Raw genomic sequence first — 24,492 nt, 5'->3', positions numbered from 1 at the left:
TTCCCCCACCAATTTATTTATTTATTTATCGCTCTGTTTATTTTCTCCAGTCATTTTTCTTTTAGATTACCTAAGCAAAGCTTCCTAAAGGAACAGTACCTATCAGAGAAAATCGACCAAAAGTTGAGCCTTGGTCTTTCTCTAGGGGAACGATGGGTTACGAATCTTTATGGGTTCTGTCACATATTTTGAAAGCAGCAAGTAAATTTGCCACTGGCAGACTTTCGATCCTTTCTTGCTTGATCCTTTCTATAAGACACATTGACAAATAAAGTGTTATCATGTCTGAAGTGTCATGGGCAAGGACTCCAATGTGAAAGCACCAATAAGAAGAGGAGAGCAAGGACAGGAGCACCTTACACATGTTATTGATTGCATGAAGAAGAACCAGGCCACTGAGATCCAGGACTGTGAAGACTGGTTAGGCATACGTAGAAATGGGACATTATATTTCATATTGATGCAACACATATTGATGCAGTTTTCCCACATGCATCCTCTTACTCCTCAGAAAAATAACTAATGGATTTTACAAGATATGGGGCTTTTTTTTCTGTTAGAGGAGTGAGAGAGTGGAATGGAAGGAAATATGATTGCTATGTACAGCAGGGACAAGTGCTACACCCGCATCTCAGAGGCCCTGGATCTCAGTGGAAGATACTTATAACTGTCTCTGAAGAAGATGAAAGTAGTTCTTATGCTGAGAAAGGGAACAAAAAGCAAGTCAATGCCACCTATTTCTACATTCCCTGTTTCAGAGCTAGCTAAATTAACTATATCAAGAAACACTTGCCTTGTTCAAAGAGTAATAAGGCCTTTCTGCAAATGGAATGGCTTTTACTCTAAAATCTGGTAATTTATCAGCAGTTTTCTGTACTCTGCAATATTATCTCTCTCTGAGTTGAGAAAGGCAAGTCAGTCAGCACAATATGATAGATGATTCAGACAGGGACCAAAGTGAGGACAGGGAAATTTCACTCCCTTGTTACCTGGTTTAATTCTTGCGAGCATCCACATGAGACTTATCAGGTTATGTGTTGAACTGATACTGCTCCAATTCTGTTTCCACCAGAAAACACAAGGGATTTTCAAGATGGATAAGACTGAAAACTACGCCTGGCAAGGCCATGCTCATTCAAGGATTTCAAAACACTCTTCAAATCTCTTTTCAGAGTTTCACAAAACTCCTGATTTGCAAGCTATGGAACCCAACCAGCATCCAGCATGTCCACAGCCACAGCTGAGTAGGTGGAACTGGGAAACTCTCTCAGATCTCTGTCTGGCTCTGGAGCAGTCTTAGAAAAGGGTGCAGGGTAAAATCGGTGAAGATTCAGGAAAGAAATGGCTGACAGTGGGTCATTACTGCAGATCACTTCTATTCTGGTTTGATTTCAGAGAACTCCCTCCTAAACAACCAACCTGCCTAGGCTAAGTGTGCCTGATTTGGAGCTTGTTTTCTTTCTCTGAGGAACAGCAGGTCCACAGTCTCCTCTTCCTTATCTACTGGTGCAATCTCACAGAAATGCAAGATGCCCCTTCCTTGCAGGTATGTAGTGCCTTAGAACTGAGCCTTCATTTCTGTGAAGGACTTAATTTCAAGGCCTTTCAAAGGTCTTTTAATTCCAAAAAGACATTTCAAAAATGCTGTCCTCAATAAAGCTGGTTGTGAGAAGTCTAGATCTTGAAATGGATTCAGGATCACCACCTAACTGCTTTTAGGCTGAGATTTGCAGATGTATCTACTACTCAGTATGAAGATAAGTGGGTGGATGTCGTGCAGGCAATATGCTGCAGAGCTGTGGTCAGGAAGCATCTCTGCATCCAATTCCAACTGTTCATAAATACACAGACAGTAACTAAATGTCTAATAAATAAACTAAATAAACTAAACTAACTGTCTAAGTAGCATAGTAACCAACTGACTCTGTGTGACAGTCACTTGCTGACAAAACCACAAACCTCTCTTGCCAGCCAGGCATCCTGAGTTCCCAAAGCAGTAATTTCGTAGAATAAAGCAGTGGCTTCTCCTCAGGAAATTCCGAGAGTTCCCGGGGCAGAAGGACACACCAGTAGTTCTGGCATACCCCAGCAGAGGGCAATGGCAGATACACAGCTGAGTTTGGCACTGCAAAGCACTCCTACAATAGAAAACTAAGTTTTCCCTTGCCTGCCAGATCTTGCCACAAGCTCGGGAGTCGCTTGGCACTAACAAATAGAATAAATCCTATCTAAAGCTGAATCAAGGCCCAGTAGAAGACCTGGCAGCATGTAATTAGCAGCAGCATGCAGGAAGCTCTCCAGATCTGCCCTGAGTGACTACAGTTCGTTAAATAAAGAAAGGCCTCAGCAGCATTTTCACTGTAAGATCACAGACACATGTGGTCTGGCTTTCTTACTGTGCTCGTTTGGAGAAAATGGGTAAGTGAAGCTGTGTGTCTTCTTTGATGCACCCACAATTGCAAACCAGAAAGACTAAGCTGGAAGTGGTGAGTGTGGAGGAGGAAATGGCAAACAGGAACAACCCTGGCAGCTTTATCTGTGTTCATGGAAGCATTTTTGTTCTGAAACCTCAGTGTTAGACCTAAAGTCCTCCTGAAGGTGACAGAAAGTGATCCAGAGCAGATTTTTTTAGGTATATGTGCACCTAAACACAAGAACCACAATTTGAGGTAGTTAAGGCAGACTTGCTTACACTGGACTTTTTCACTTCTGAATGTAAAACCTTGTATGTCTCAATTTGGGGCTGAAAAATAGAAGCATTCAGAACTAGGACCACTTTTTAAAAAGCACCAATAAAATTGTATGTCACATACACTGAAAGGCAGTGACCATCCATTAATTATGTAGGCATGCTACAAAAGCATAAAATGATAATCTGTTTTGACCCAGGAAGGAAGTGAAGAAATGTTTACAAATCCTTTCATGACAATAACCATAAATAACAAGTAAACAGCGACAGAAACAACTGCTTCAGTAATATTGCTGTCATTTGTTGTGCCTGCATCAGCAGACACTGCAAGGGAAAATCACTGTTGGAGGAGAGAGAAATAGGTTGCCAAGCAACACGAGACCCCATCCAGGGCACCCCCTCCCCTGCTCAGGAGCAGACAAAGCTTCCCGGTAGAACTGCTCTGAAAGCTGAGCTGGCTTCCATCAGGAGAAAGTGGACATGTTGTGGGGTGAGAGAGCAGGAAAGGGGAAGAGGGCCGAGCTTCCAGCTGGCCAGGTGAAGAGACCAAGGGAAGAGATAGCAGTTGTGCCAAGGTGGGTTAAAGAAAAGAGCCGAGGGTAGACGGGATAGACAGAAGCCAATCCAGGATGAAGAGGTCAACCTGGGAATGTGGCTGCTTCAGTAGCACTTGGATCAAATCCTGGTCCAGTGTGGAAGGGTTGGACGTGAGTGGGGCTTTCCTGGCTGGAGAGAGAGATGGAGGAGCATGGTAGAAGGACTCTGGAGAGGTTTTATTGTTTTTAAAACATGTCCATGGAAATCTGGCACTCACAACATCAGCTACTTGGGTTATTTTTCTCAAGGGAGCTGACATCTAGGCCCTGCATGCTCTGCAACCTGCCTGATAGGAGCATGAGAGTACTGGACTGAACATCATGAACCAATTCTTTCCTGACTTATATACAATATTGATGGAGGTGACATAAGGCTGCAGAAGGTGCAGTTCAGGAAGAGTCCAAACCTCTGACTATTACTGTATTTAATCCTTCTGAATCTGCTCTGCTGCTGCCATCATGCATGAGCTCATCCCCAGAGGATGGGGAATGACAAATGAGGATCAGTTGTGGTAACACTGCCACAAAGCAGGGACTCTGGACAGCCAGACCTTAAAATGAACTGGATAAAATGGACTATTTGTTCTTCCTCTGAAACTCCACACAAAGTACATATGAAAAGACATCAGACATGGATTACGAATAATATTTAGGAGGCAGAAAGAGAGAACAATTGAAGAAGTAAGCATATTTTCTTCCTCTTTCACTTGTCTTATCGTTCTGATAAATTTAAAGCTGAGTATGATCCAGTGCCACACAGACCCATGTTCTTTGCAATGTATTGTTGAAAAGCAAAGTAAATTAATAAACTGCAGGGCCCACTACTGTTACTGCTGTAGCTAAACCGATGTTGATACACGAGCCAGCCTCATAGATTGCAATGCATTGATTTACCCTATAAACATTTCCAGTGAAATATATGAGAGTTCAGGTATGCTTTCCCTTCCACCCAGAGGAGCCTCTCTGTTCTTCAGAGCCTGTCTTCTAGGAGGTGTTCAAGAATAAAAGATGCTGCCCTGCCACTTATGACTGATCTTCAAGAAGTTGCACCCCAGCACAGGCTGAGCATTACCCTTGGCAAAGCTCTTTTCAGCTCTTCCAGCGTCAAAAACTGAGCAGCTCTGGCAATGTAATTCCATTAAAAGTGCTTATTTGATCAGTGTGGTTTCATGCTTAAAATGCTTTTGGTTTCACTACCCCAACCATCTGCTCTTTCATGACAGCAGTTCTGGTCGACAGCAGCTTCTCGTGAGAGACGAGACAGCCTCTTTGGCACTGTCACCAAGAGGCAATAAAATACCGCTCTTTCCAAACACGACAGACTTATGTCGGGTCAGACACCACCAGTGTCTCTGAATTACAGGACATTTCAATGCTCAGAACCTCTGTTCCTGCCTCCTTTTATGTCAGTCTTTGCTGGATTTTGCATGTCCATCACCATCTTGAGATTCGCATCTTCTGAATAAAGTCAGAAAAAAATAGAACTTCAATGTCATCTGGCCTTAAAATGTTTAGCCCTTGTGGTTTTAACTTTTCAAATGACCAGCTCTGTGAGAGTTTTCCTTCACATTTATCTGTCAGTAAGGTGACAATACTTTGAACACTTCTGTACTAGCTCCTAAAAATCACAGAGACTGTGTGGTCAGAAGTCAATCCATACTACACCAAGAACTGCAATTAAAAGGCTTAAATCAGCAATTAAAGAGTTACTAAGCACAAACATCAAACTTCTGTTATTACAGTATATCTACTCTTCCAATCTTTAGAAAGGACAATATTAACACCAAAGAAAGTAAAACTTGGCAAGCTAAAATAACCTCTTTAAAGCCTTTTTTACGTTAGCCCTTAAAATTAGCAAGTTTGATAAAAGGCAATGAAATATCTCACTTTAACATCAGCTGTAGGAAGTCAAAATAAACATTATACTAGTTTTGTTCCAGCAGTCTTATGGGATGGTAAAGGCTAATGACATTAAACTTTCTGTTAGTTAGGTGATGAAAAAATGTCCCTTGAGAGAATCTTTTGCCTAGTCTTAAAACTGCGCTATAAGCTATAGGAAGTGTGTTCCAGGCAGTACGATGAGGGGAGGTATTCCTGTCTCTCATTGTCAGTTGTTTTACCCTTTGAACCAGCCTGAACAGTTCCTTTCTGTAGGCTGACTGCTTGTGGCTGTTGTGCTGTCCGTCAGAGCCTACGTCATGCACGTTCAGCAAAACCTGTAAATCAAGAGTAGGGACTGCACAAAGCTCTGCTCCTCCCTCGCGTGTCCCACACCAGCTGCTTCTGAGGGGCACTGCTGGTGATGGACACAGCCCCTTTACAAAAACAGAACAAAAAGGCTTTGCTGCCAAAGAGGCTGCAACTGAAATCTAAAGATAAAGGAACAGCTGAATCCACAGAGGCAAGAAAGGCTGGTTTTGTTCTTTCCACGCTTTCAAACAGGCAAGAAGTAGGCAGGGCTGAACTTTTCCAGGAACAAAACCTGGCCGTAATTTTGCACTCTTATTTTGAAAAGCTAATTTGTTTTATTTCCGGGGCAGACCTTTGTTGCTATGCTGAAAAGCACTCTGAGTCTCCCACCTGTTGGTTTACCTTATAGCTCAGTGAAGCGCTCTCTCCCATACACGCATCCTGTTGGCACACAGGAACTGCTGGGAACATGGCTGGCTGATCAGTTTTGCTCGCAGCTGGCAGCTGTCCCTCTTCTTTCCACCTTCCAGCAATGTAAGAAAGAGCTGTGGGCTGCATGGCTGGGGTTTCGGGAGGTTTCCACTGGTTCTGAAGTATGGGAATTATTTTATGAAAAATGGGTTGCTCTGCAACTTTAATTTCTGAGAAGTCCTAAAATTTTTCTCACCAGAGCATAGTTTACTTTTCCCTCTTGGATAAACTAATTTGTTTTCAATACTCTTTTGTTTGTTGACTTCTTGGAACCATACTATTATCAGAGCTTCTAACTAGCTGTAAAGTTACCCCAAAGCCATGTTTTGTCTTGATTTGAATCTTATTTAGGCACCTACACAACTGAAAACCTCAAAAATGAGAGTAAATCAGTGAAATCAAATACACCAGTACTGGACTGAAAGTGCTGTAAAAAAAATGCTTCCAGTAACAAAGACACATCCTCAGTATCTGAAATGAAACAAGAAAGCAAATCTTTACATCAGGCAACAAAATTATCAGATATTACATCTTATGTTCTCATCATTACATTTCTTTAAGAGGTAAATGGATTTATTTTATGCTCTGCTGATATGCCTCTGAGAACCAAGGAACAGGCTGCCCAGGGAAGTGGTGGGATCACCATCCCAGGAAGTGTTCAAAAGGCATGTGGATGTGGCTCTTGGGAATATGGCTTAGTGGTGACCATAGCAGTGCTGGGTTAAGGGTTGTACTCAAGGATCTCAGAGGTCTTTGCCTACCTTAATGGTTCTGTTCTATGATTAGAAGGGGGAAGTCTGAGAAGCTCTTTTTGCTGTGCATCAGTCTAAAACTGCAGTATAATTTTTAATGCTTGGCATTATTTTCTTTGAAACATGTTGATTCATATAGTTGTGTTTACACCAGGGAACAAGACACATTTTGAAGGCATTTGTGCTATTCTAGCATGAGATTTAGAGCAAGTTAAAAAGAATTATTTGCCTTTTTTTCTGAAATAGCACTGCCACCTTATCTAGCAACCCACTGATATGGCTTGATTATTTGTTTATTTGTTCTCAAAGTCTCAGCTACTGAAACAACATTTGTACCCAGCAGAAAGAAAAAGCTTGAGAATGCGACCCTTCCAGTTAAAAAAACCCAAAACAACACAACAGAAGGCAAATAAAAAGCACTGAAAATTTACATCCTCTTTTTCTGTCATCAGATCAGCTCCAATATACCCTGTGATCTTAATGTTTCTATCTGGTGGTAATGCTTATCATCAACTTCTGAGAAAGTTCAGCTTGCCTGCCTTGAATTTTAACCTGAAAGTGTGAAGGATTAAAAACAACCAACCAAAAACGCAGACATTATTTGGAAAAGTATCTTGAAAACTCAATGGGTTCTACAGATACTGACATTGTGAAGGGAGGTGAAAAATATGTTCTTCTTTATGATGGATAACCTGTATTAGTTAATCTTAGTTAAAATCATAGAAAAGATTATATAACCTGGAGTTGCAGTTACACTGGCAATCTGACTTCAAGCCCAAAGAGAAACTTGCGCAAGAATCTGACCAGCTGACCTGATTTAAACTACCACAGCTTTCCAGCATGGGTAACGCGACACAGATTAGTTCATGGGAGTTTGGATGAATGTTGTGAAACCAGAACTGCAAGCACGTGTTATAACCAGTTCATGTAAAGGGAGCAGCCCAACCTGTGACCTTTTCCTGGGAACTAAATACAACAGGCAGAGCACTCGGTGCTCTGTTTGCTCTTCTGTTTATTCTTCTGAGCCTCCAGTCCTGTCTTAGAAAGGTGCTAATGGTCAATACCACCTCCCTGGAGCAGTGATGGAAGTCAGGTTTCACTTAGCAGCCATCAGAAGTACAAGATGAAGTGTCTCAGAACCAGGAGTTATTCAAGGAATCAGGTCAGTTGAAGATTAAGTTGTACAAGAAATGCTCCAGGTTAGAAAGAAGGAACTGAAACAGTGCAGGAACTGGTTTCCAGTCATGAATCTAGTTTTAAACAGTTGAGATTTGCTTGAGAGGTTAGTGTTTTATAGACTGATGGGAAAACAAGAGAATCCAATGAAAGAGCAGAATGAATCCCAGCCATTGATACAGAAAAGAGCAGGGACACAAGAGCCCCACTACTCATCTAATCTGAAGGATGTCTCTGAACTAGCTACCTGAAAATTATTTTTAGTAATTCCAGGACCTAGGAAGACATTATTAAAAAGTAATTGCTTTGGTTGAATTGATTGTTTTTTTACAAGTTGTTAGGCCAGGCCATGCACACTAATATGCACTGTCATACACTGTGATACAGGCAGCAGCTTCTCTACTTTTTTAACATATGAAATGTTTGAGAGTAATGGTCGTTGAAACATTTGTCTCCTTTGTCCCATGTTTTCGGAGTAAAGGTATTGGCTCAGTAACCAAAAATGCTACCTGAAGATGAATACCAAAAAAAAAAACTTACAAAGGCAAGTCAAGCAGGCTTTGTAACTACCTCAGTCATATTTAATTTAGCCTGTTAGAATTGAACAACTTGATACAAGGGGAAGAAAAAGCTATGTAAACCTTTACTTACTCCTGCTGCACTGCTTTCTTGTTAAGCCATCAGCACAAAATGTAAATTTGGAGTTACACTGCTACTTCTCATTCACCGGGGGGAACTAAAAGGCAAGTCCTATGCAGATAACAAAACCCATGGTGATTATTCCTCTCCTGCAGAGTTTTCACTTACCTGGTTGGTATCTGTCTTGTTCTGCTCACCAGGCTCACCTGTGGATGACCATGTGGATAACCAGTCACCCATGTCCCTCAAACCAGAGCCTTGCTGCCCGAGCAGTAGCAAGGGTAAATGGCATTACAGCTGAGGCCAGGGTTATACCATGGCCTTGGCGATTTGCTTTGGTTAACTGTTCTGAACTAACAAAGATGATTTGGCCCTACAGTGTCTTAATCTTCTTATTTCCCTCAATTAGTTTATTTTGTCCAGTATCCATTCAAGGCATTAAAAAAAAAAAAATAAACTGCTTTGGATGCAGTAAGCTGCCTTGGCTTGCCTTAGTTCCTCAGTAGAAAAACCTGGTCCCCGACTGTATGTATGACTTGAATGGCTCTGTGCTGTCAGAAAATGAGGATCACATTGCTGGCTAAAAGTGCCATTGCACAAAACATTACAGCTCACCTACCACTTTGACCAATCCCAAACCTGTGGGACAGCAGGAGGTCTTTCTGGATACAAATACAAGGGATCCTGTAGATGGGCCTTACAGAGAGATAGCTGAGCTGCCCTGACTGTTCTATGGAGAGAACGGTTAAGAGGTCACTTGAGCATGGCTGGTGATTACTTAGGAGAAGACAGATGGGAAAATGCTTTTTTGAGTGTGTTGATTTGGCACAGACAATTTTTTTGGTAGCAGGGGAGGGCCACAGGAGTGGCTTCTGTGAGAAGCTGCCGGAAGCTTCCACCATGGCCAACACAGCCAATGGCTCTGAAGAGGGCCTTGCTGCTGGGCCAGTCAGAGAGGTTGGCAACACCTCTGTGAGGACATATTTGGGAAGAAAATCAAAACATCAAAAGTGCAGTTTTTTTCCAGGGGTGGCAAAGTGCCGTTGCTGGGGCCATCAAAGCCTTGCCTGCTTGGCCGCCCCTGCCCAAAACAGCGCCGGTGCTGACGCGGCTGCTGCTGCTGGCGCCACGGTGACAGGGCTGCCTGGCTGGCAGCGGAAACATGAGGAGCAACTCCCCGGCATGGAACCTGGATGAGATCAACCTCTCAGTGCTTTTGGATCCTGCAGGAATCTTTGAATTGGTGGAACTTGTTGGCAATGGCACCTACAAGCAGCAGTTTGTCTTCTAGTCAGAGAAGAGAAGGAAGTGAGGACATGTGAGTCAAAACAACATAGTGGCACCAAGGTCAATGGAAAAGACAAGGAGGAGATGCTCCAAGCATTGGAGCAGAGATTCCTCTGCGAGTAGTGAGGACTATGGTGGAACAAACTGTCTCCCTGTAGTGCATGAAGTCCGTGGGGGATGCAGAGATCCACTCGCAGCCCGTGGGAAAAGTGCTCACACCAGAGCGGGTGGGTGCCAGAGAAAGCTGTGATCCAGTGGGAGACCTGAATGGAGAGAGGGCCTCTGCTGCCAGAGACAGAGAGAGAGCCCTTGCTTCCAAACTAGAGCAGCCTATCCTTAAAAGACTGCATCATGTAGACAGTTTTGGGAAGACTGTTTGCCTGTGGCTGGACCCCCCAGCACAGGGGAGAAAAAACTCCTCTCCCTGAGCAAATAGGAGATCTTGAGTGACGAACTGACCAAAACTCCCATGCCTATCTCCCTGTGCTGTTGGTGGGAAGGAAGGAAGGGCTGTGAGGAAAAAGCTGGTTTAAGGCTTATTTTACTTCTCATTATCCTCCTCTGACCCTGTTAATAATACATTTACTTTATACCTTTAAATTTGAACCTGTTTTGCCCTTAGAGTGTCTTTCTCCCAGTCCTTAACTCATGAACACTTTGTTAATTTATTTTTTCTCCCTCTCCTTTGCCCAAATATAGCAGAAGAGGGTGAGCAAATGGCTCTCATGGGTGCCTGGCATTTGGCGAGTATCAAACCACGACACTGGGGCCAAGGGAAACAAGGTCACAAGCCACAAGGCTACGATATCAGAGATGCACAGGGCAGCACCACTATTATTTCCAGCTGTATTTTAGTGCCACTGATTCCACAAGGGAATACAGACGGTATTTCCTAGGCTCCCCCCTTACACAAGTGTTTTTAGTGGGCTCAGGTGGGTGCCTGGTTTCTGGATCCAGGTAGACTGGGTACAAGGTAGGCAGTGACCTTCTCATACAGGGTGGCTATGACATGGCCACGAAAATAATAATATTAACTCCATGTAATAGTAATATTAAACTCCAGGTACCCAGGTAACTTAAAAGGCAAACAGGGTGTTTCCTAAAAGCTCTGCTGCATACAGCAAATTGCCATGTATTTCCTTTTGTCCCTGTGATAGCCTCTGTTCAGCTTTCAGAGGGAGGCTTCTGCAATGAAGGCATCAGTAAAATGAGGTATTCATATACATGTGAGATGTGTTCTTATAATGCTGGTCAGAAGTGTAGAGAGAGTGTGTGATTGGTTTGGGAGTTTTTGGTAGGTGATTTGATACTTAGTCACTGTGCAGTAAATAATCTCTTCTTTTCATGGCACTACCTCTGTTCTAAAAAGTACTTTTTACAAGACAGGAAAGTACTGTCAGCTCCAGACAGCAGAGGAAAAACAGCATAGGCCTTCCAGCTGATAGCTCTCAGAGGTGTCCAGCAGATCAGGTGGAGACCAAGGAACATACTACAGCCTCCTCAGTTGCAACTCTCCCTGCTCTTTCCAAGAGAGTGAATTTTGAGAGTCCAAGACAGATGGAAAAATCAAGCACTATAAATTATAGTTAAACAACTTAAATAAGGCAGCTACCAGATCTTTGTTTCCAATGCTGCCCAATACTTCCAAGCCTCATAGCTCTTAATGTCACTAAACAGAAATGTCCATATGTCAGTCAGAGCAGCGGGGCAGTGACCTCCACCAGTGCAGTTTGATTTCTGAGACACCACTGGGGCACTGCAGTGTGATTAGGCTGTACCCCAGGGCTGTGTTTTTCTAGGATCCAGACGAGGCACAAGGATATTTAAGCCATAGCTAGTGCAGCAAATGCAAATGCAAATGCAAATGCAAATGCAAACACAGAAAAAAAAAATTCTGAAATAACAAATTTCCCTCTTCCCCATGAATCACAGAAAATGCTGAGTTGGAAGGGATCCACAAGGATCAATCATCGAGTCCAACTCGAATGTCACTCTTGAAGATAAAATCTAAACTTCTGTAAGGAGAAACTAGTTTGTCTAATATTGGTCTTTCTTTGGAAAAAGCTGAAGAACAATGACCTCCATTAAAAAAAATTAAATTAAAAAATTATGTGTTAGAGACACAACTGATCCAAAGGAACTGTGTCATGTGTGAGCCCTTATTTTGGCTTGCAGGTCATTTTGCTTGGCTGGTGGGGAAATTAGGAATGAAGCACAAGGTCATGCCCCTGGCTGTCACTGGAGCTCCAGAATTTGACAGAACATTTCATGCACACTAAATCTAGAGATCATTAAGATGATGGCAGAGAATAACAATTCAGTCCAGAAGAGAAACAAAAACTTTCTCTTAAAAAGTCAACTTTTCTTTGCATCTTTTACTAAAAAACCAACCAAGCAACCAACCAACAAAACAACCAGATGGCTTTTCAAATGGATCAGCTATTATTTTAATAATAATGGGGTAAGTTCAGCTCATTTCAAAGTTGCTGCTCAAATTCTGATTAACCAGGCAATCAGATTATCCAAACCTAAGTGGGGTCTGAGATCCAACAGATTGTAACCTAGGGAATTCAGGTGTTCTGGATCTAGAAAGCTGTGCTGTCAGTTCTTGGGCTGTGGATAACACCACAGATGAAGATGAGCAAAAAAAACCTGTGTCTGCAGTGGATAATGGTGGAATATCCTATCTAAGAAGACTATTTTCTTAAAGAGCTTCAGTTTTTAGAGGGCTTCAGTGATTAACTAATGACCCCGTGCAAAATTAGTTATATTTATTTCAAACAATCTCATCTGCTGTAACTGTTGTTGTAGTGGATAACAATAATGAGACATACTATGCATTAGACAACTTGTTAGACAACATGATTCATTAGACACAGAAGTTTGCCTAATTCCTTAAAAAGAAATTAATTCAGAACCACTGAGAAAAGACACATGAGCAATATATTGGTGGGAAAACTGATGTTCACAAATAAAGTTGTTATGGTCCTTGCCATAAGAAAATCTACAATGTGCTATCTGTGGCTTCATAAAGGCAGCTGGCCTCAGCAGAGCAATCCAAATTCCTCTGGCAGTCCCAGTAATGCTGACACACAAAACTTGCATACCAACAAGTGTGGAGATAAGTGATTAACATCACATCAATGAACTGGAATTCCTGCCTGTCTCTGCTGCACAGCCACTTGATTGAGGATTATTTGGCCTATTTATTTCCATGTAGCTGGGATCCAGATTCTTTGCCTAAGTTTAAATGCCAGGAAAATATTTTAAACAGCTTGTATCAGAGATTTCAAAAATGAGAAATTTTAAGAGTACCTAATGCTGGCTTGACTGTACTCCCACTGGATATGACAGCATTAACCTTAGTGGCAACAAAACAAGGCCAAAGATGACTCTTCTTGAAAATCCCACCCATAGTTCTTTTCCTTTCCAGACTAACATTCCTTCAAATTTATTCTGCAGACAAAACTGTGTGGAGTTTTACCCAATATTCTGGTCTGGCCTCTGGACTGCAGGATGTTTTTCAATCAAGGTAAATGCTTTCTGCTTTTATTTTGGACTGACAAGTTTTGCATAACTTTTTAAAATGTTGGGATTATCAGGAAGTAATTGACTGTAGACATCTTTTCCCCTGCTTGTAATTAACACAGCCTTTCCTAGAAGAATGCTCAGTGACACTGAAATCCCCATGGCATTTCATAGAGCCCCACCAGCTTTCCCTTCTCTCTCCAAACTAAGGAGCTCTCATAGAGTAGAACTTGTGACAGTTATTATTAACCCTTTCCCAGCTAATATTTTAGAAGCATGAAGTCTGTGGGCTGCAGAAAGGATAACCAGCCCGTGTCCATCAGTCCTCTCCTTCCTAAACAACTTCTCCATTTTCTCTCTGCTCCAAACCAGTAATTTTTTTGTTTGGAGCTTTCTTACAGTCCCATCTCCACTGTAAATCCACTGTAAATCCAAAGAAGCACCACTTAAGTCAACAAATCGGATATGAAATAATACACGTGCTCATAGACAGACACTTGAATCAGGGAAGATCACAGTATCTAGCCAGCAACACAAGTGCTGTCACATGTAAGAAATGAAGGATTATGATAACCTTCCCTTGAAGTAATGTTTCAGCTATGTCCCACAGGTATGTTTACAGGAGTTAATCCAGCACACAGTGAAAGCTGTCCTCTGGAATACACACACAGAGTTTAAAACCACAAAATTAACAAGCAGTGCTTAGTCCTGGAAAATAGAGCTGACCTCCATACCCTGCTATCAATCAAGTGGAGGTGACTTTATAGTCTTCCCTCAGGGAGGTCAGAAAGCTAACTTCACTACAGCTTCCTTCCATGTCCTTGGATAAAAGCTGCTATATAAATGCAAAGCAGGTTATTAACAACATAAATAGGATTCTCTTCCCAAAACAAACACTCCCCCTTAGCACAAACTGCCATAATAATACAAAATGACAGAGCCAGGTCAAGCCACAGTGCTCCAACCCACTTTCCTGTTTCTGGGATAATCACGAAACTGGGGAGGATAAGGATTCCTGTCAGGTCCTGAGATGTCCCTTTGAAGGAACAGCAGCTTTTGGATATTTTTGGGCAATCCAATATCCACCCCTTTCTGTAAACTTATATGAAGAGCCTCTTGCAGTGACAGTGTAAGAATACATGTATCTCTTTTGAATTATTCTTTCCCAAGATAACTTCCCAAGTTATGGGTAGCTATAAAAATTTCCAAAGCAATACAACTAGAAAACATAACTAGAGTGGTTAACTATCTGCAATCCTCATTTTTTAGTTTTCTGACTGTTTCCCCCACCATATTAATCTTTTCTTTCTTAGAATTAGCTTCCTTTTGGGGTATGTTGTACATGTTTGCCCGCTACAAGTACTTCCATGGTTATGTCCAGTCCGTGGAAGGAAGGTAAGAAGTTACCAACTGGATGCAGGTTACCAGCTCCAGGCTGTGGTCTGAAGCTGGGCTGAGAGCCAAGGACTGGCAGTGAAAAGTGATTATAATTGAATGCAACATGTGTCAAGTGTCAGCAATGGGTCAGGAAAGCCTCAGGGAAGAGGGCCGGGTGTTACAGGAGAAGCCTAGGTTAGGCTGTGCACGTGCTGCAGGCCAGGAGAGAGAAGAGTTTTGATGCTCACCTTGTGGGCACATGTTTGTGCTGGGTGCAATTTACAACGACATTCATAGAGATCTGGAAACAGAAGCACAGCTTTGCATATCAGGATTGCTTTAGGATGGGAAGCTGCTCATGCAAGGCTTGCACCATGCCTGCCTGTCTGCTAGCTGCATTTTCACTGTTTGTCACATTAAGACCTTTTCTCTAGCCACACAAATTGCACTAAAGGAAGCAAAAAAATCTGGCTTTGTAGGCTGATGAAGCTTCACCAAGCAGGTAAGAGAACAGGGCTCCATATAAGCATACATTATTGAAGGTTGAGTGCACAGCATCTCCTGATACGAATTCTGCTTTGACAAATATTGGCAGTATGCCCTCCACTATAAACACTGAAACACATGGTTTGTTCCATTTCACTGAAGGCACTGCACTGTCTTCTGTGTCCTGATCTAAGGCTCTCTTCTACCACCTATCATCAGTCATAAGAAGAAAACAGTTTAATACATGCTTGTCATAAAATTAAAAGACTTGCAATGTCTTCTAGAGGAAGATACAAAACAATCAGACTATTTTGTAGTGACTAATCCTGCAGCAGCAGGAAGACTGTCCTACAGGGCTATTTTCCATGGCTTGTGTACTGATGTTCCCATTCTCCTTCACTACAGCTCCACCAATCCTTTACATTCTTTGGAAGGGCTGCTGCTGGGGAGAAGGGGGAAGCTTTTTTCCAGAGCAAATATGTGGAGATAGTTTCATATCTCCAAGTAAGAGATGCAATAATTTAAATAGTGCAATGAACACCAGCTAGAAGCCTTGCGACTTCTAAGGAAGTTTGGGGAACAGAAACACGTAAATAAATGAACAAGCAGAGCATAATGTACTTTTCTTTAATCAACAAATGAAAAAGTCCTTTGTTCAAGAAATCTTTGCCATGCTTTACTTCAGTACTCTTAAAATAGGTTCAGCCTCTCAAGGAAATTGTAGAAGAGTAGATGGCTTCATTATTAGACAGAGTCACACTTTGGTGAAACTGATTTTAAATCAAACAGAGGATGTTAAAAGCCAGCCTGGCAGCCCTGGGAAATAGTTTTGCTCGAAGGCCTGCTAGTTATAAAGACAAACCTGGCATGCATCCTCAAAGAAGGGCTAAGCTAAAGATAATTTTCATGCTCCCCTGAAACTGAGAAAATACTTCAGCATTTTCATCTAGGCATGGCATGCCTAGAAGGGCTACTTATATCAAGTCTTTAGGCACCTAAATCCTAGGTGAGATCCTCAGGCTTTTCCTTTCTGGTCCAGAAATCCATCTCCAAGCCATAGTGATCACCAGTAGCCGATCTCCCAGCTCAGCAGATGGTACCTGCCCGATAGATGTGGATGTAAGAGATATGCATATCTTTCCCTCAGTTCCTGAAGGCTTCTTTCTCACACTCCTACACCTGGAGTTGCAATTAGGTGCTCAAGATTTTCTGTGGCTTCACCAACAGGTCTTCATGTCACAGGATGAGGTAGCCTCATCCTGGAGCCAGTTCTTAACTTCCTCATGAAAATTCAGAAACACTGTGGAAAATTTTCCCTTACAGAGAGTATTAGGAATCTCTTGTCTCTTGCAAAAGTCATGCACGGGAATGGTTTATTACTAAAACCCCGCAAGACAGTGTTCCAGCCATGGTCCTTTCTGATTCCACAGACTTCAACTGTTTTGGACCAGTGGTTTCACTATAACATAACATGAACAGCTCATAACAGCTCATAACTCTCTGCATTTTACTTTAAAGTTAACAGGGTTTTATTTGAGTGTGATAATTCTGATTTGTTTGATAATCCTGGGTGCAGCTGGTGCAGCTGGGATTGTCAACAGCTTTCTGGATGAATACCTGGACTTCAGCATAATGGAGAAAGTCCATAAATTGCTTTGAAGGTGCTTGTTAAAAAATAAATAAATAACGTGCCTGAACCCCAAAAAGATGATAAGCTACACATGAATAAAACGTCAGAGCTCTTTCCTAACAGCACATTGCAATGTAAAATGCATGTTTTTTCCTGAGCTGTTAACACTTGTTCCTTTCCCTACACTCTTGGGAAAATTAGTAAGACAGAATGTCATGTCACATCTACATTTGCAATTAAATGTTCTCTTTCCCTGTATACTATTGCAACCCCACAAACAAATACCATAAAACTAAACCCATTAATTTACTAAGTAATTTAGTTGCAACTGGCACTTCAAGCATCAGCCCATCTTACCCATTGTCCTTCAGTTTTGCCAATACTTCTGTATCTTCCAGCACTGCTCTTCATTTCCCTCAGCTGTGCCTTCTATTTAGTGCAAATGTAAAAACACTTCCATGCAATATGCTGCTGCAAGATCCCCATTTTCCAAGTATATCCAATCCTACTGCTGTATAAGCATATATGGAAACACTGCTTCAGAAAAATGTTTAAAGCTTCACTTGGCCCTAAGTGTCTACAAAGGACTTTTGGGTTTTATATGTTGGAATGTGCTTACAGCTCAACACATTCTTGTGGAAGTGGGGCCCTCCTTGGGCATGTCCCAGTCTTCACAGGAAACCTCCAGAAGACAAGCTGTGCCCAAAACGTGACACTTGCAAAGGGGAGAGCCAGCACAGACAAAAAGAAGACACAGATGCTCGTGTTACAATTGGATGCACTGCATTGTTTCCCACCGAGGCACAGATGGCTGGGGTGTGAGAAAGGCTAGACAAACATTGCTGCATTCCCAGGGAATGACCACAGCTCTGGGAATCATAAAGTCACAGTGAAAAGTAAACTGACTTTAAAATCAGTTTTCTGCCAGAAGAAGGGAAAAGTCATGGCTTACCACTGTGAGCTCAAAGTACGCCAGTGACCAATTTAAACTATGTAGAAGAACAGAGATGCAAGGCCATGCCTGTTTTGGCAGCTCCTGATAATTCAAATTATTTAGGCAATGCTGAATATACTCATGAGAGAGCCAGCAGACATAAATTTACCTTGTCATGCCTCTGAAGACACAATTTGGCCAAAAATGCTGCACATTTATAGTGGTGTTCAGTCAAATCTATATAATGAACATGTTTATTGTCTCTCCATAGTGTAGTGAGGTTGATAACCAGACCACAAGATAATTGAGACGTGGATTAGATTCATAATAACCCTTCATATTAAAAAGGTGGACACGTATGGACACATGGCAGTGGGGCTGGAACAAGATAAACTTTAAGGTTCCTTGCAACCGAAGTCATCCTGTGATTTTATTAAGTTAGCTCATGATAAAAAGACACAGCCTAGTGCCTGCAGGTAGCAAAGGCTGAAATGGTATTGAAAACCATAAGATGAAACACGTACAAAGATCCAAGACCCAAGTCCGACAATGTTTGTTGAGGGGAAAAGGAAGGCTGGAGCTGACACAGCTGCAGAAAGGGTGGCTCTCCATCACCTACCTTCAGGGAGAAAGTACATCAGGGCCAGATTTAACAACCACAGAAATCATCAGAAATGCTTCCACTAATTTTCTTTCCATGGGCTGAAGTATAGAAAATCCACCTACCAACCTGCCAGTGATGCCTTCAGCCAGTCACAGTGTTGGAGGTTAGGATTTATCCTTTTCTTTTTTCTTTGTCTCAGGGAATTTTCTCCCATTTGTTACCTAAGAGATGGTAATGATACTTAAGAGACAAAAGATGTGCCTGTGAGGAGGAGGGGGAAGGGTGCAGTTTGCTACTGTGGTTGTGGTGCCAGGCTGCTTTCAAACTTAGACACAGAGGCAGCAAGAAACACTGCTGCCAGAACCAAAATCTAGACAAAGGGCCAAACTATGTAACAGACTTGAAATACAGACTCGGGGAGGTCCAAAGGCCATCTACTGATTCAATTAGGTCTTTCTTTGCCTCTGAAATGATTCCAAGCTTACCTGTTGTAGTGCTTTGATCTCTTCTCTTCTCTTCTCCTCCCCTCCTCCCCCATGTATAGACAGGCCATACATGTTCAACAGATCTACGTGCAAGTTCCTAAAGGCTTCTGACAATATAATTCTCACCCTGCTGTAGTGGTAGGTGATAGGAAATTGCTCTAAGCATGTGTCTTTATCCTTCTCCAGTTTTCCTGTTTTCTCCAGCTTCTATGTCCAGCTACATATTTCCCTTCTTCCCCCCTACCTTGTCTCTGTCTTGTCTCCTCCCCTGGAAGCACCTCCCCACTCCCTATTTTTGCTGCCAGCACAGAATAAACACAAAAGGTTGGATCTGCCACCTCTAACTGACCCAATTAAGGACCAACTTCCCTGTAGCACCAGGCGTCTCCTCAGAGCACAGGAAGCTTTGGTAGCCCACCTTGCTGGAGAAAGGGGCAGTGTGGCAGGAGGTGGTGAAGCACGTCCCGTCCAGCAGCTCATTACAGCAGTCTGGGCTCTGCTGCACAGAGACAGCTGCTGGGGCTGCTTGGGATGTTGGGATTCACTGGCTGCTGAACCTGCTGGAGCAAGAGGGGCATCCTGGGATAGGCCATACCCAGTCTGTTACTGCTGAGGTCTAACACTTGTAACTCCACCAGGTGCTTTGATGCTGCCATACAGAAAATCCAGGGCTGATTCAGACCTGCCTGCATGCTGCTTCCCTCCCCTCCATGGAAGACTGCTCACCGAGACGCAAGAGTGGGGCAAGACATGATCCTTATACACCAGGTATATGACTCATATAACCATCTTTTATTTGTTTGGTTGGCTTTTTGTTTTGTTTCATTTGTTCTTGTTTTGTGTCTTTTTCTTTAAAAGCAACATCAGGTATTTTTCTATGTTTTCAGACTCTGTACAGGTCTTAAAAGGAAATAAGCAATGCTTAATGTACAAAGTAAAACCAGAAAACTAGAAAAATCTGAATAAAATGGAGCAAGTTGCTGTCAGGGATACAGTACAAATTAGTAAATAGATGTCATCTGAAGTGCAATACCACTGCAGTAAGGATGAGTCAAGGAATGAAATAAAAATACTCTATTTTAAACAAACAGTATATATATATATTTATATATATATATTTATATGTATATATTTTACAGATAGTAGACCCAGTGATATCTGTAGAATTGTAAAAACATATTTACAAATGACTTTTTTTAAAACATTACATATACATCAGCACCATAGTAAGAAAGAAAAAAAAACCCCAATCAACCCAAATCTAATAAAATCTGTTCTCTAGTACTTGATCCCAGTATGGAGCATTTGGAGGAAGCTTTACAAAGACAACAGAGACTCGTCTTGACCACCATTTATCATCAAGGCCTGTATCTCCCCGATGCACACCGGCTTGCATTGGCTGCTGTGTGGTGGATGTGTGTTTCTGAATTCCCCTTTCCCACCTCCGTGTTGAGAGGTGAGCCCTGATTGCTCTCACCCAAGGCGTGGGTGCTGTGCTGTCCCCAGCACCATCCCCTGCCCAATAGGGTGGCTGCCCCCCAGCCCTGTCACAGCTCTGTCACACATGTGTGTGCCCCATGCTCACGCTGACACACGTGGAGCCACAGCACCCTGGTCCCTTCAGGGTGCTGCTTCTCCCAGAGTTTGCCTATCCCTTCCATTCTGACCAAGAGATGCTGACCCACAAGGTGAACCAAAAACTTTGGCTGGTGCTCCCTTTCACTGAATTAGGGCTCAACCTGGCTCCTACTGATGGAGCAGGCATGCTAATCATGCCCATCATCCTCAGCAGGAGCTGGAATTGGCCCTTGTGCTGTATTTTAAAAAGGGGTCAGCTAAAAGAGATGTGATTAAAACCATTTTAAAAAATGTAGCAGTCAGGGCAGGTTGGATTGATGGCTCACCTTTAGCACATTAAAAATGCAGCTTGTCCTGCTGCATCGCAGCATTTAGAACAGGTAATTCCCCCCACTAGACAAGCCCAGCAAGGGAAATTGCTCAAAAGGGAGCCTCAATGGCACACTGACATGGTTCCAGACTCATTTGCTCTCCCTCTTTAATGTGATGCATGTCTGTGCTCCACGGGGAAAGGCAGGACATGAAACTGCCAAGTGCCAAGGCCCTCAGCCTCCATGGAATCCAGGGGCTTAGCACCTGGCATGGCAGGGCCCAGGGAGAACTGCACAAAAGGAGGTGATTAGGAGCTGGGGAACTGGGACTGGCACTAGAACACTGCTGCAGAGCATGACTCATGGCTCTCAGAGGCCAGAGGGTGCTAAAGCTCTGGACTGTGGGTCATGTTAACATTTTTATATGCATAACTATATAACCTGATAAGCAGCTCTCAGCTGAAAACACTGATAAGAGGTAATAGGTTCCAGAAAACAGCCTTCAACTGCAGTTTGGGAACCCTGCTGTATACACTCAGAATGGCTGGTGACTTCAGTGTTGTGTGAGATCTGTCACAGCTTCATCACAGGGCTCCTCAGCACTGGTCCAAACAGTGGAGATACTGATACATCCCTATTATCTAAAACCTTATTTGGGCAGATTAGATATTTGTAATATCAATTATTTTACCCACTCATGAATGTTCTTTTCTGTAGTCCTTCACTGACTCCTGTTCTTCAAATACTGCAGTGAATTTTATTCCAACAAACCAGAGAGATTAGACCAAACATCTGTTTAAAACTGAACATATCACATCAAGAGCCCAGACATCCTGAGGTAATACTACATGGCAAACCCGGGCTTTTCAAAAGAGGAGGAGAAAGTCTTCCTGTGTGCCAAACCCTCACTGTATGTTTTCTCATGCCTGTTTTCTCCTCCTTTGCCTGGCTTTTTGTAGCTTGCCTGAAAAAAAAAAGTGCAGCCAGCTCAGCTTGCTTTACACTGAAGGAACAGGAGGGGAAGGGAGTGAACTGAGAACACCCTGGGGAGGAAGGAGAGGGAGGGACCAGCTGAGGAGCTCTGCTAATGTCTCTTGGTACCTCTCAGCCCTTCAACACCCCATACAGCTGGGCCATGCCAAGTGCCCTGACTTGTACTATTTCAAGTCTCAAGGGGACTAAGCAGTTCATTAAGTTAACCCACTGCTAGGCTGCCTCCAGCAGCAGTCACATAATCAATCTGCCCTCACAACACTGCCAAATTTATGTTCTTCTGCGCTTGTAGTGGGGTTTATCACTCTGCAGTGAAAACAGTGACCTCCCTGTGATTGCTGAGGTTTGTCATGTGAGTGTTGTGCATTCCCTTAGGACAGCCCATAGCCAGCCCCATCGGCCTGGCCATGGCTCTCCAAGACCTACTTGCCCCTGGGGTTAAGCCCGTTTCTGACCAGGGCCTGTGCAATCGCCCCTGAATATCTGTAGGCTTTGCTCCCAGCTCTTCCATCTGCTTCCCTGGCAGCTGCAATATGCACAGTCATATGAGGTGGGAGATACCAGGACCACCCCTCACCACTGCGCAATGAAGCCTTGTTTGAAGTGGGGGAAGAATGAATCTTCCCAGCCAGATGCATCAGCTGGCTTTTCCAGTTTCTCCATTCTTCCTCACAAATACACTGAGTGGGCGCTGCCACGCAGCAGAGATTGCTTGGTGACAGTTTTGGGATGCTGATGTTTTCATCATCCCCTGAATCTTCCAAAGTTGGCTACAGATCAGCTCGGTTTGCACAATTAAAAACAAAAGAAAACAAAATAACCCCAAACCAACTCAACACAAACAAAAACCAACAATCCAGGGATGAGGAGAACATCTGACTCCCTCTTTGCTTGTTCAAACGTAACAAAATGTAACCAAAGCTCCAGACTATACAATCCCATTCACTGGGGGTTTCCAAACAACTCATCCAGTTCTTGAATCCACTCATCCCCTGGTCCACTCTTAATAATGGAGTCCACAAGGTCTGTGCCCTCTGCTAAACTGGAGAATGACCCCCCTGCTCCTCCATTACTGTAGTTATAAGATATGTCCTGAGTGGGATTCCTCTCATAGGCCTGACCTTGGCTGCTCTGAGCAAAGGTGCCAGCTGGCATTTGCTGCGTTGGGGGCTGATTGAAGCCTGACATGGCAGGGACCCCTTGGCTTATTCCTGGCATCAGCATTGGCCTGGCCTGGCTGGCTGCCTGTTGCCCAGGTAGTGGTTGCAGCAACTGTCTCCCCAGCGCTGGGTTCACGGCTCTCACTGTCCCACTTGTGTCCACAACTGTCTGATTGAGCCCCTGTGGGAAGTGCTGCTTGGACAGCCGTGGCTGCCCAGATGGCATCGCATATGTGGTGCCGTTGTTGAAGGGCCCCATTTCACCACTAGTCCTTCCAGGTATGCCTTGCAAGCCTCGCTGCTGCCAGTTTTGTGTTCCTTGAGGGACAGTCCCCATCAGGTTTTGAAGTCGTGGTGCTTGTGGCCTTGGCAACACCTGGCCCACAGGTCCTTTCATCTGCTGCTGATGCTGGGGAAGAGCAGAGTTTACCAGCATGTTCTGACCAAAATTGCCAACCATTCCCACTGCTTGTCCAGAGGCAGGCTGCCTCGTTCCCTGGCCCGTGCTCTGTGCCATGTTCATGCCACTTTGGTTAGGGTGCTGCAGCATTTGGCTCATCCCTGTGCTTATGCTGTACATTCCTGGCTGGCTGGAAGAGGCGTTGCTGTAAGGAGTCATGCCCATATCCGACTGGCCCGCAGCGGTGAGCAGTGTGCTGGGGGTCTGGGAGGGACCCATGGCCATCATGCTCGCGTTCTGGGCCATCATTCGGGATGTTCTCATGCTCTGGAGTGCTACCTGGTTTCTCACAGCCACTATATCCTGGGGTGAACCTGCACCAAAAAGGGAGGAAGGTAAGAAAGAGCCCACAACACTGTAAATCTTAATTAACACACTTTTCCCTAAGAGAGAAGCCGTAGGAGCATCCTCAGCAGCACTTATCTTCTTCAGCTACACCTAATTCAGGTTCTAGCAAGCAAATGGAAAAACTTCCACTGGTCTTCTTCATTAGCAGCAAAACAGCTGAACTTCAGTTTACCATTTGAAGCTCTCCTTTAAATATCTCCATTGTCTTTCAAAAGTAAGCCTTGAAAATGGAAATGTCAGTCTCAGAAGGCCAATCAATTCTTTTAATAGCTCAGGAGGCATTAATGAATGGATTTTCTATAGCATTGCTACTGATTAATTCTATGGAAAGAAGAAAAATCAGGTTTTTGTGGACATTTAAAGCAGGCAGAGTGTATTAGTGAATCAATACTATAAGCACATTTTACTTCACCTTAGGCCAGTGATGGGAACCCAGAAAATCCTAGCCTTGTTAAATTCCACACTGTGACAGATAACTTAACCATGCCTGTGTCTTACTTTCAGGGGTAGGGGGGAGCTATTGATTTCTGGGAAGCCAATATGCTCTATATTTGCTATCTTTAAATAAAGACAATTACCTGGAGCTCAGATTATGCCATGGGTTCATGGTGGATTTGAGTCACCACCAAATACAACAGTCAGACTTGAGTCACTAACTAAATAGTCAAATTCTTCAGATTTGAGTCGCTGACTAAATACAACACGGCAGGTGAAGCTCAGAGTGTATGAGGCACACAATTGCTCCAGGCTCAATTGTTATTAAATGCCAGGTGTAAATATAAAATCATTGCTTAGGAC

The 24,492-nt window shown here is 43.3% G+C and overlaps 2 protein-coding genes across 5 annotated transcripts in view; one reads left to right on the top strand and one right to left on the bottom strand.

Annotated features, from left to right (window-relative positions):
- Nucleotides 1-295: 295 nt before the first annotated feature.
- MGST2 (microsomal glutathione S-transferase 2) lies at nucleotides 296-16,850 on the top strand. The gene is given in 7 exon segments (XM_068189203.1): nucleotides 296-420; nucleotides 5,885-6,009; nucleotides 11,976-12,075; nucleotides 13,263-13,315; nucleotides 13,318-13,332; nucleotides 14,642-14,730; nucleotides 16,710-16,850. Coding segments are annotated over 7 exon segments (648 nt in total).
- A 2,765-nt stretch (nucleotides 16,851-19,615) lies between these two features.
- Nucleotides 19,616-24,492, bottom strand: part of MAML3 (mastermind like transcriptional coactivator 3) — a 248,020-nt gene continuing 243,143 nt past the window's right edge. For all 4 annotated transcript variants that reach the window (XM_068188030.1, XM_068188031.1, XM_068188032.1 and 1 more), the window contains one exon: nucleotides 19,616-23,660. In XM_068188030.1, coding sequence (XP_068044131.1) covers nucleotides 22,669-23,660 — 992 coding nt within the window. In that variant the 3' untranslated portion in view covers nucleotides 19,616-22,668. The remainder of the gene's footprint in view (nucleotides 23,661-24,492) is intronic.

This window comes from Anomalospiza imberbis, chromosome 4 (genome assembly GCF_031753505.1).
Source record: "Anomalospiza imberbis isolate Cuckoo-Finch-1a 21T00152 chromosome 4, ASM3175350v1, whole genome shotgun sequence".
In the NCBI taxonomy this organism is placed as follows: Eukaryota; Metazoa; Chordata; class Aves; order Passeriformes; family Viduidae; genus Anomalospiza; species Anomalospiza imberbis.
Note: the sequence above shows the minus strand (reverse complement) of the source record. Positions and strands in the feature narration are given on the sequence as shown.